The 13,146-nt window shown below is 41.6% G+C and overlaps 1 protein-coding gene across 1 annotated transcript in view; it reads right to left on the bottom strand.

The window, feature by feature from the left end:
* CADM4 (cell adhesion molecule 4) overlaps positions 1-13,146 on the bottom strand; it is a gene marked incomplete at its 5' end in the record, with an annotated part of 735,914 nt that overhangs the window by 112,721 nt on the left and 610,047 nt on the right. Inside the window, one exon of the mRNA XM_082274726.1 lies at positions 1,072-1,218. Coding sequence (XP_082130852.1) covers positions 1,072-1,218 — 147 coding nt within the window. The remainder of the gene's footprint in view (positions 1-1,071; positions 1,219-13,146) is intronic.

Genomic DNA, 13,146 nt, shown 5'->3' with positions numbered 1-13,146 from the left:
GTTAGGGCACAGGACAACAATGGACTTGCCAGACTCCAGATGAGGGACAAAAAGTACTACAGTATTCATAAATAGGAGGACCTTTAAGCCAACTCAGCATTCTGAGTTCCTGACTGTAAGACAGAAGCTGGTTCAGCTTGGAGAGTCCATCAAACATCAGAACCAAGTTTCCACCCAGCTTCTCAAGTTCCCCAATTAGATTTTGCTGAAGTTCCTTTACTGTACTCCAATGCCCTTGTTCAGCATGCTAGGCCTCAAACCAAGGCCGCTATACAGGTGCATGGCCACCATTCTCAGGCCACAGCCCTGAGGGGATTTAGCAGCCATCTACATCCCTTGGGAAAACTTCCTCCCAAAAGGTCACTTCTGAATATTTATACCCTCCCCAAACTTACACCACTGGTAATAAACCTCCTAGAGATCACCAGCAACAGTCAGGGACTCAGAAAAAGCTGATCAATCCAGCTTAGGCTGACTAAAGCCTAGCAATGACTTCTTTGATACTACACTTGATCTTAGCCAAAAGGCCGAGAAGCGATAGCAATGACTTCATTGAAATAGACACTCCTGCTTAAGGCAAAGTGGCTACAAATGCACTAGCATACAAAGACATTTAAGAAAACCATTTGGGGAAGATTATTTTCCATTCTAGCATGACTGTGTCTCTGTGCACAAGGTCTGCTCAATAAAGACATGGTTTGATGAGTTTGGTGTGGTAAAGCTCAAGTGGCCTGAACAGAGATCTGACCTCAACCCCACTGAACACCTTTAGATTAACAGGAATGCATATGTGAGCTAGGTCTTGTTCCCCCAACATGAGTACTTCACCTCACAAATTTTAGCTGAAGGGGCACATACTTCCCTAGAAACATTCCAGAATTTTGTGGAAAGCCTTCCCGAAAGAGTAGAAGATGTGCCACCTCTGTAGGGAGACCACTGCTGGGGCCATAGTTAACTGGGTAGAAAATCTTCTGAATTCTCTACCACAGACTAGAAAAAGAAAAAGCTTAATCTGATTGGTTGATACAGAAATAGTAATATAGCTAGATGGAACACCAAGCCAAAACTTACCACGTGTGCCATTGAAGAAGAGGGTTTGCCTGGAAGGGTTCTGGATCACCACAATGGAGCCGTCATACTGGTGTAACTTACAGGTAATCTCGGCAGTGCCTCCCTCTATTACTGTGACGTTTTCAGCTTGGACTTCCTGGCAGAATACTGGAAAACAAAAAAATAAATGGTGAAGAAGTGACAACAGGTATGTATTATGAGAACACTAAATTTAGTAACTAAAGAGGCCTCAACTGACTGTAAAATCATACAAGAGGTAATAGAGGTAATACAAGAGGTTATACAGGGCATAACAATTCTACTTACATCATAAGTGCCCTTTTTAAGCAAATCTGGAAATATATTTTTTCCCTTTCTCTGTTGTTCTTTGAGAGCTGTAATGGGATCATCAAGGATCCCTTCACTTCAGATTTAATTTTATGCCCTATGCCAGCTCTCTTTATATGGAATCCTATCAAAGGCTGCATCTAAAAGATCCTTCGAGGCATGCATGCACCTTAGGCTAGATTTTGTAGGGCCCATTCTTTACTCACAGGATCAATTCACCTTATTTTTCACTAACCTAGAATATGTGTATTAAGCCCAGCCTTCAGTTTAAATCAGTTAAATGCTTTCCAGGTGCATCAAAAAACAACATGTAAAAAGTCTGCTCATTTACTTTAGAATATAGCCTGACTAGTAAATCGTGTCCCCTGCCAGGATACCACAGAGTACACTCTTGTTCTCTGTTTGGAAGCAGTGGTCTCTCTACAGAGGTCTGATACATCACGCCTATAGCTCTGCAATTAGCATAGTTCATGCTCCCTGCTGAGGTCCAGGGAGAGGTCCAGCTCTGACTTAGCAGGAAGCGTGTCAGCCATTTGTAGAGAGACCACAGAGAGGGTCCACCATCTACAACATTCTGGCAGGGGACACATTTTTCCACTCAGGCTGTGACCTAAAGAAAGTTACCAGACCTTACACACCTTTAATTTTGATGCACCTGAAATTAATTTAGCTCACTTAAATTGAAAGTTGAGTTTGGCTTTAAAACAAACTCTCTGGGTTGATGAAAATCGGACTGAATGCTTTTAATTCAAGATAAATTCCTACAAAGTCTGCATCTGATTACTTGGGTAAATCTGACAACAACTGGAAAAAAAAAAAGACAAAAATAAACACAAGACGTAAATCCATTTCTATCGGCTATTACTGCGGAGTCAGCATGCTCTAAAGGCTTTAATAACACTCTCAGTACAGAGGTAAAAATGGCCCAAAAACTCAACAAATAATTTTAAAAGCAATTCCACTCTAGATAATCAATCTGATATTCAGCCGGTGGCTAGCCACACGTCCTCATTTGTTACAGAATCTATTATAACGAGGCCCTCTCAGCAAATCGTCAGTCCTCTGAATAAACACCCAACACTACAAATAATAATGAATATGGGGCCATCTACATGTTTTTAAAAATACCGAAGTTATAACTTACACTACCCCAGCCAGACAGTTAGATAAAGTGTTTCAACTTTTTCAAACTTCTGACAAACAGTTTCAAACTATGCTGCAAGATTTATTAATGCCTTACAAATGGAATCCAAAGCAATACCCACAATTTAATACTGCCTAATGAACAGAACCAATGGCAATGCTCAAGATTTACTACTTCTACTAAGAAGAGAACTCAAAGCAATGCCCAAGTTCTAATATTGACCACCAATGGAATCCAAAGCAATGCCCAAGATTTAACACTGCCCACTAATAGAAGCCAAAGCAATGCTCACGATTTAATTTTGCTACTAAAGAATAGAACCAAAAGCAATGCTCAGGATTTAAATACTGCCTATTGAATAGACCCAAAAGCAGTGCTCAAGATTTATTACTCCCCACCAATAGAACCCAAGGCAATGTTTGAGATTTAATTCTGCTCACTAATAGAACACAAAGCAATACCCAAGATTTAAAACTGCCCACCAATAGCATACAAGTAATGCCAACAATTTAATAGTGTCTACCAATAGAACCCAAAGCAATGCCCGCAGTTTAATACTGCCTAAATAAAAGAACCTAAAGCAATGCTCTATATTTAATACTGCCCACCAATAGAACCCAAAGCAATGGTCAAGATTTAACACTGCCCACCAATGGAACCCAAAGCAGTGACCAAGATTTATTCCTCCCCCCCCAATAGAACCCAAAGCAATGCTTGAGATTTAATACTGCCCACCAATAGAATACAAAGCAGTACCCAAGATTTAAAACGGCCCACCAATAGAATACAAGTAATGCCCAAGAATTAATACTGTCCACTATTAGAACCCAAAGCAATGCCCAAGATTTCAAGGAGTTGAAAAGGCAGAAGGTTTTTTATCTTAGGGCATTCTATGCATTAAGATAAAAAGCCTTCTATATGTAGCAGACCCCCTCAGCTCCTCTAACACTTACCTGAGGTCCCTTTCTGTCCAGCGATGTCCACGAGTCTCTCAGCCATCCAAAATTCTCCCTCTTGAATGGCTGGGACACAGCAGCAGCGGCATTGGCTGTCAATCAAAGTCAGCGAGCCAATCAGGGGAGAGAGGGGGCGGGTCAGGTTGGGGCTCTGTGTCTGAATGGACACACTCAGACTTGGGTGCCCCCAAAGCAACATGCTTGCTGTGAGGGCACTGAACAGGAGGGAGGGGCCAGGATCACAGAAGAGGGACACGAGAAGAGGAGGATCCGGGCTACTCTGTGCAAAACCACTGCAACAGAGCAGGTAAGTATAACAAGTTTGTTATTTTTATAGAGAAAAAAACAAGACTTTACAATCACTTTAATACTTCTCACCAAAAGAACCAGTGGCAATGATCAAGATTTATTACTGCCTAAAGAAAAAACTCAAAAGCAATGCCCAAGGTTTAATACTGAACCCCCCCTCCTAGTAGAACCCAACACAATGCTCAATATTTATTACTGCCTAAAGAATAGAACCAAATCAATGTTTAAGATGTAAAACTGCCCTCTAATAGAACACAAAGCAATACCCAAGATTTAATACTGCCTGCCAATGGAACCCAAAGCAATGCCCAAGTTTTAATACTGCCCTCTAATAGAACACAAAGCAATGCCGAAGATTTATTACTGCCTACCAATAGAAAACAAAGCAATAACCAAGATTTAATACTGCCTAATGAATAGACCAAAAAGCAATACCCACAATGTAATACTGCCTAAGTAACATAAAAGCAATGCCCACAATTTAATATTGGCTAACCCTACAGAACTCAAAGCAATGCCCAAGATTTAATACTGCCCACCAATAGAACCCAAAGAAATGATCAATATTTAATGCTGCTTAAATAATACAACACAAAGCAATGACCAAGTTTTAATACTGCCCTCTAAACAATACCCAAGATTTAATACTGCCTGCCAATAGAACCCAAAGCAATGCCCAAGATTTAATACTGCCTAATGAATAGACCCAAAAAGCAATGCCTGCAATTTAATACTGCCTAACCAACAGAACCCAAAGCAATGCCCAAGATTTAATGCTGTCCCCCCGAAAGAACCCAAAGCAATGCTCGAGATGTAATATTGCTTAAAGAATAGAACCCAAAGCAATACCCAAGTTTTAATACTGCCCTCTAATAGAATATAACACAATGCTCAAGATTTATTACTGCCTAAAGAATAGAACCAAATCAATGTTTAAGATGTAAAACTGCCCTCTAATAGAACACAAAGCAATACCCAAGATTTAATACTGCCTGCCAATAGAACCCAAAGCAACAACCAAGATTTAATACTGCCTAAAGAATAGACCCAAAAGCAATGCCCACAATGTAATACTGCCTAACATAAAAGAAACGCCTGCAATTTAATACTGCCTAACCAACAGAATCCAAAGAATTGCCCAAGATTTAACACTGCCCACCAATAGAACACAAAGCTATGCCAAAGATTCAATACTGCTCACCAATAGAACAAAAAGCAATGCACATGGCTACCAAAGCAATTAAATAGAATTTTCAGAAGTAGGTCAGCAATGTGGCATCCTTCCTAATTCTTCAGCACAGGTTCCCTTTAAGTTAGCTCATAACTCAAAGGATCTTTTGTCTAATTATCGCACACTAATCTTCTTTAGACTTATAAAAACTGTATAATATAATGTTGTATGTAAAATATATATGTACTGTATGTATGTACCCAAACCATCTATCCAATTAGTATCCAAGCAGGCAAGCTGCAGCACTACAAAGTTTTTGTTTGATGTAAAGGATGTCATATAATCATGTTGTACTGCGTATGGTTAGCAAAATGAATGACAGACAATTAAAACATCTTAAATATAATCCAAACTTGCCAGTTACCATTATGGGCAAGTTAAAATGTATGCATAGCCAAAATCATTTTTTTTTTTTTTTAACTTGGATACAGTAGGAAATACCTGTATTTTTTTGTTTGCTTGGGTTTTTTTGCTTTCTGTGTCTTGTATGGGAAATTTGCTTTTACTTCCTGTCCTGGAGATGCAATGGTATTTTGTGGGAGGGGGAAGGTCTGATAACAATGCTGCTTGATTGTGCTTACAATTGTATATACCCAGAAGATAAGGTTTATGTCGAATTCAAAAAAAAAAAAAAGAACGAACACAAACAAATTTCCTGAAACTATGTATAAAAGGATAAACTCCAGTTTGGGTTGCATCCAAGGACCATTGACAGATTGTGGTCACTAGAGGCGTGATAAATAAATATGACCATGGCAAATAGAAGGCGTTATCCTGTGGCTTGCACTAATAAGTTTAAAGAGCTCAATATACTCTGTATTCAGAAATCTCATGGGGTAAGCTTTGCTTTTTTTTAATTTGTATCACTAACAGATGAATGCAAAATCCACTCACTTGCAATTTCTAGTATGAAATGCCAGGGGGATATGGTAAGAGAACACAGGAAGTAATCTTAAATATAAAAGGCCCATTCCCCATACGTAGCTTGTGTTCACTAAACAAACTAGAATAAAGATGGTCTGTGCACACCATTGTTACTTTGTAAACCTTTTAAGGAAGGTTTCTATATTATTTGTCAAATTAATATATTTTGAGAAAAGTGGTATACATCTGTGACATGAACGGTGGTTCTATATTATTATATTGCAAATCAAAGCCATGCGTGTCTTCATTTGATGGGTTTTTTTATGTATTCACCTGAAAACTACAGCTCTAAAGTCAAAATTTACTTTTTTAATTTTGGAAAAAGAAGGGAATGGTTAGAACTAGTGATCAACCGATATCGGTTTTTCATTGCCGATACCGATATTTTGGCCAATGCATATCGGTATCGGCCAATATTGGCCGATATTTTCATACATTTTAAAAAATATATTATTTTTTATTTTTTTAACTTGACAGGTACTCTTGTGGAGGGATCTGGGGGTCTAAAAGACCCCAAACCCCTCCTCTACACTTAAAAGCATTCAAAACGCCAAGTTTGGCTGTTTTGAATGCTGTAATTTTTTTTAATCTGGTGCCGAGTACCCAAAAGTGATGTCATGACATCACTTCGGGGTTTTTACATGGAGGCCCGATCAGAGCCGAATGCGGCTTTGATCGGGTCTTCGGTGGCTGTGCAGGATGATTGCTCAGGTCTCCCGGTGGGACGAGAGACCTGGGCGAGCCACAGAAGGCGGCGGGGAAACGTCCCCTCCAGCTCCTTCTAATGACAGCCGAGCAGCTTCTCAGCCGCATCGGTTGTCATTACCGGCTGTGGACGCCGATACCGGGGTGATGCCCCTACCTGCAGGCATCACTCCAGTACAGGCATTTTCCCAAAATATCGGCAATATCGGTCACCTTGGTGGCCAATTCCGTTATATCGGGGAAAGTGCAGATTGGCCCTCGATATATCGGATTTGCTGATCATCGGTCGATCACTAGTTAGAACCACTCAACGCCTATTTATTTATTACTGTCTGTGTCCAATCCAATCAAGGAGATTTCACTTCACTTCTTATTTCTGTGACACAATAGGATGTGGGAGGTCATCTCCTCAAAGTGAGGATAGCGGTCTGCAAAATAAATGTTCTTACTGGAAAAACTTCCCTAACCTGACAACTGTAAACTTTTGGATTTCCCATTACTTTCTGCTCGGCGACCATGGTCACTGGTGCAAATAGAAAGGATGAATTTCCCCCAACAGGGGCACAGACAGCAAAAAAAAAGACAGAGGTCCTAAATGTTCCACATTCTATCCAAAATTCTAAATACTTTTGTCTTTAGATTAGGCTAGCCAAACATCCCTGGTTACCGGATACAGCCACCACTTTTAGAAGGCTGTCCCCAGATTAAAAAAAAGTGTCCTCGACTTCGTCCTGGAGAGTGGTGTATGTAGAAGGGGTAGTCCAGATGGCATAAAAAACTAAAAAAAGTTATGGCTTTAGATTACGGAGAACAGATGTCCCGGGTTTTGGGGAAAAGTCCTTCCTTTTAGGAGGCTGTCTCCAAATAAAATATGTCCACAATTGTGTCCTGTGGAGAGGCATACCTAGGGGTGCAGTCCACACTCCAAAACTACAAATTGCTATGACTTTAGGTTAGAGAGTGTAAGAAGGTCTCCCTTTAGCCACATATCTAAACAATTACATGGATTGATGGTTAGTGGCAGACCATCCTCATGACTAGACTCAGAGGCGTAGTGAAACACGTTGAGGGCGTGGCCTGGTTGGAGTCCAGACTGAGGTTGCCACTAACCATCGATCCATGGGATTGTTTAGATGTGCGGCCAAAGGGAGACCTTCTTACACATTTAGCCATTATAGGAGCCAGGGCAAGCTCCCTCCCAGACTGGCACTCTCAGCCGTGGATGTCAAGGACTTGTGCCCCATTTGCGAGCCTGAGTGGCTCACCCATTGGGTCTTTTAGGTTAGAGAGGCCAGACAACCTGGTTAAAGGGGACATCCCCTGCTTTAAGGGGGCTGTCCCCCGATTAGGTGTCCCCAATTTTGTACCTTGCAGTGTCGTACAGCAAATTTACACTGTTATACAAGCTGTACACTCACTACTTTACATTGTAGCAAAGTGTCATTTCTTCAGTGTTGTCACATGAAAAGATATAAAATATTTACAAAAATGTGAGGGGGCGTACTCACTTTTGTGAAACACTGTATGTAAACAGGCTGGGCTCACAGGAAATAAGACCGAATGCCTGAAGAGGGCCACCAGTGGACCATTGGACGGAGGAGAATGATGGCAACAGCACTGGATCATGGAGGGGGGTAAGTAGAATTTAAGATTTTTTTTTTATAGGAAGGGGAATTGAAAAAATGAGGTCGTATTTAGCAAGGCATGGAATAGATACCAGGGTAGCATGTCTACTAATTCATCCACTTCTATGTCACTGTCTCTTACACAGTCTGACAACTTTTTGAGATCCAGTTGAAATTTGGAATTTGGGCCTGAGTGCTTTTTCATGTTGTTCCATTCATATGACACATTTGTAGAACTAGTATGATTGGTAATACCCTCTTTTACTTACAATGGGTACGATAGAGTATCTGCTTCATGTAACATTAGATCATTGGCAATAGGCCACACTGCAGTGCAAACCAAATTCTCAATATTTTTGGTGAGGGTTTTAACCGCTTGCCGACCGCCGCACGACGATTTACGTCGGCAGTCAGCCCCTCACAGGCAAAGCGACATAGGGCTACGTCGCTAGCGTGTGAGGGCCTAGGGAGCGAGCGCGCACCACCAGAGGCACGCTCCCGCTCACGCGGGGTCACGGACCTCCCCGCGCGTGATCTTCCGTTACACTGGAAGAAAGGCAGGCGGCTAATGTAAACAAAGCCGCCTGTCATTCTCCCCTGTGTAAGAATAAGGATCAAACGGTTCTGCTATGTAGGACCGTTGATCTCTGTTCTTACACCTCAAGCCACAGCCAATCACAGTTAGAAACATGCCCCTAGGGACACACTTAACCCCTCCCTCTCCAATAAAGTTAACTCCTTCACTGCCAGTGTCATTTTTACAGTAAAAGTGCATATGTATAGCACTGATTACTGCAGTAATGTCACTGGTAACCCCAAAAGTGTCAAAAATGTCAGTCAAGGGTCCGATCTGTCCACCGCAATGTCGCAGTCCCGCAAAAAAAAAAAAACGCAGATCACCGCCATTACTCGTTAAAAAAAACAACAAAAATGACAAAAATCTTTCCCTTAGTTAGTAAAAGCAATAACTTTTGCGCAAACCAATCAAAATACTCTTTTTGCGGTTTTTTTTACCAAACATATGTAGCATAAAACAAATTGGCCTAAAATGTTAAAATAATTTTGATTTTTACATTTTTTTTGGGGAATTTCATATAAAAAAATGTGAAAAATATTGTTATTTTTGCAAAATTGACGCTCTTTTTTTGTTTATAGCGCATGATCAAAAAATAGCACAGGTGATCAAATACCACCAAAAGAAAGCTCTGTTTGTGGGGAAAAAAAGGACGTTTAGGTACAGCGCCGCATGACCGCGCAATTGTCCGTTAAAGTCACGCAGTGCCGAATCGCAAAATAGGCCCTGGTCAGGAAGGGGGTAAAATCTTCCGGGGCTTAAGTGGTTAATAGCACATTTAAGATGCCTAACATCCCATCTGCCTAAACAGAATCTGTAATTAGAAGGTGCTACAAGCCAGCTTATAGTGTGGGATGCATGTAAAGCATATGCAAGGGAGGCTTTAAAAAAAAAAAAATAGATATTCAGCACATTAGGAGCAATTCAACTCACAAAGATGAAAAGTCTGAACTCTTTACAGCAAGCCAAAAGGCAGTTTTTTAAATGAAATCGCTGGAATGAGAAAAGTTCAGTTACAACAGGCAGCTCGTAATTATTTTTATTTAATGTTAGAAAAGTAGAAGAGGAAACTTTTTTTTTTTAAATATGCATTAATACGAAGGGGACAAATCGGATAGTCTTCTTGTACTTCGAACTTGTCAAGGTAGAAGGCCACCAATTATATTTTCGTATAAATGGCTCTGCAGGTAAAACTCAAAATGGCCCAGATTTATGAATAAGGTCTTTAAAGGACTATTATATTGATCTGTACTCTTAAAAAAAGGAATTTTAGTGTACATCTGTGGCTTTGTGAAGCTTTAATGGTATCAAATACCCAATAAAGGTATTACAATTTTTTAGATAAACTATATACACTAGATGGACTAAAAGGGTTCTTGGGTTCGAGTCCAAATAATCTATACAACCAAATGTTTGGCATGCCCTGTGTGCTGGAGGCTGCTGTACTTAGTTGAAATCTGAAGTCCTCTACCCCGGATAAACATGCAGTGGTGATCTTCCAGTGCTGCGGGCTTACTATGAGCAGCTGCACATTTGACAGGCATTCGCCCAGTGCCACTTATTCCTCCATGTTCCATTTATAGAAGCCGTACTATTGGTTTCCACAATAAAACGTGCTCTATAAATGGAGAACAGGAGGATGAATGTAAGGTCCTTCTCCTCCAATCAATGCTTTTCATTGTGGGAACTGATAATACTTCTTTAAATGGAGCACGGGGCTGAAAGCGTGGGTATAGTCGGTACTTGATGAGTGCGTATCACCAGGTACAGCTGCTCATATTAACCCCACATCAGTGATCTTTCAATGCTGCAGGGATATTCAGGGGCAGAGTGTTGGTAGGTGCAGTCTGTACTCCCCACTGTAGGTGGTGCTCAACCAAAGTGGTAATACAGTAGGGGGAGAAAGTTGTGAGGAACTTGGTTCCTCTAGGATTTCCTTCTTTCCTTCCTAATTGGAACAACAGTCTGAATGGATGCTGGTGCCCTTGTGACCTCAACGGCCATCTTGGGTGAGGGCAGACCTTATCTTAGCCCCTGGCCCCCTGATTTGGTACACATTGTGTGAGCTGTTGGTGTAGGGACAAGTTTCCCACCTGAACAGTGTATAGCTGCAGGGAGAGTATCCAGATGAGTAGGGAAAATGCAGAGACTTCATCTAGGACAGTGGTCCTCAACCCTGGCCTACAGGGCCCACTAACAGGCCATATTTTAGGTATTACCTTGGGGAGATGAAGACTAGAGTACTGCAATCACTGAGCAGCAAATGATATTACCTGGGATGTATTTCAGTTATCTTGCAAATCTGGCCTGTTAGTGGGCCCTGTAGGCCAGGGTTGAGGACCAATGGTCTAGGAAGCCTCCCATTTGAGTTGGACCAACTAGGCCTCATGCCTGCTCCTCGTGGCATAAGCTGTCAGCATCTCTTCCAGTGCAGTACTTCTGCAGCTATCCCTGTGAGTGGCTCTGGATGGGTGTGCTCTCCCAACGGGCCTGATTGTACTGGGTTGTGAAGTTCTACAATATACAGTTCACATTACCCGGCCTCATGCACCAATCTTTGCTTGTGGTAAGCACCAATCCCGGCTGCTGGTATTTAAAAAAAAAAAAAAAAAGCTTCAGTAAACTTCAGATTTTTTAAACATCTAATGCCTAAACCATTAACTATTATCATAAGTTGGTGGTCTTTTTGCTGACAAAACAGCCTCCTGGGAAGGCTTTCGCCAAGATTTTGGAGTGTGTCTGTTGGTATTCGTGCCCATTCAGCAAAAACAGCATTTGTGAGGCCAGGTATGGATTTCGGAGGAGAAGACCTGGCTTGCAACCGGTGTTCCAGTTTATTCCAAACATGTTCAGTAGAGTTTAGGTCAGGGCTCTATGTAGGACACTCGAGTTCCTCCACACCAAACTCTTTATTCCAGCCATAAATATTAGATGCCGACTGGACACATGGGCACCATCCGACACCAAAACATCCCTCTATGCCACAGGTGTCAAACACAAGGCCCGCGGGCCGAATGCGGCCCCCCATGCCATTTCATGTGGCCCTCACACCTCCCCTGCAGCTGTGGTATCCTACAGATCCCGCACCTCTCTATGTAGCCACAACACCACCTTGTCTTTGCCTCCCTGGTCTCATTGTTCAGCAGACTCTGGAAGCTGACTCAAGCTCTCCTCTTGTTCTCCTCCAGACCCTACACTTTCTTCTTCCCAGATCCACCAGCATCTTCTTCCTTGCAGCAGCACAAGGTAAGGGGGTGCATTGTGATGTAAGGAAGGGTGGGTGACTCTTGACTTCCGATGGTGCGGGGGTGTGGGGGGGCTCTTGACATTTCATGTCAGGGTATAAGGGGGGTGGGATGCTCTTGACATCTAATCCTACAGATATAACCGGCCCTTTGAGGGCAACCATGATGCTGATGCGGCCCGCAATGAAATGGAGTTCGACACCCCTGCTTTATGCAAACCAGCCTCTCTCAACATTTGCAACACCCTTTCAAGGAACCTTTGAAACAACGTTCCGGTCTCAGGGAACCCTGGCAAAAAATGACTAAATCTACAACTCATAATACATTAGTGTGATGGTCAGTGGGAAGAATGATCCCTACACTTGTGGTCATTTGGAAGAATTACAGCTTACAGATAGCTAAAAACATCAATGGGAACTTATCTGAGAGGCAGAAATTGCTCATTACTCAAGGAACCCCTAGAAACTTATGGAGGAACCCTATAGTTCCATGGAACCCTGGTTGAGAAACCCTGAAACAAACAGTTGCTGCATTAGCATTCACACATTGATCACTTAAAGCTGGCCATGAGAACATTCTTTCTTGCCACCATTAGAGCAACTTCTTTTGTTCAAAAGCCCCTAAAATTTTGTCCAGACCTGCAATTCAAATTGAATCCCTGATGTATTCCACAGGTTTTAATATAGCATGTATCATTTTTCCAAATGAAAACCACTTTCACTGTTAAAATTGTATTTGTTCAAGAAAAATGTTCCATCCTGCTTCTTCGAATCCTCTCCAATAAAAAAGGCATCCAAAAGGCGCTGGGACTATGTTTTTTTAAAGTAGTGAGAGGGCAAAAACACTGGACGAGCCCACTGGCTCAGGTTAGGTTTCTAACGACAGACAAGGCTACCCTCCGGTGGGTACCCAGCAGCAGTGTTATTTTCGTAGGCTAAAATATTTTCAATTGCCAATGTGAAATTAACATTATTTTAGTAAAATATAATTAAAACAATTCAGATGACTAAAATATGACTAAAACTAAAATGGCTT

The sequence above is a fragment of the Pelophylax lessonae genome (genome assembly GCF_965119305.1).
Source record: "Pelophylax lessonae genome assembly, chromosome: 12".
Classification (NCBI taxonomy): Eukaryota; Metazoa; Chordata; class Amphibia; order Anura; family Ranidae; genus Pelophylax; species Pelophylax lessonae.
Note: the sequence above shows the minus strand (reverse complement) of the source record. Positions and strands in the feature narration are given on the sequence as shown.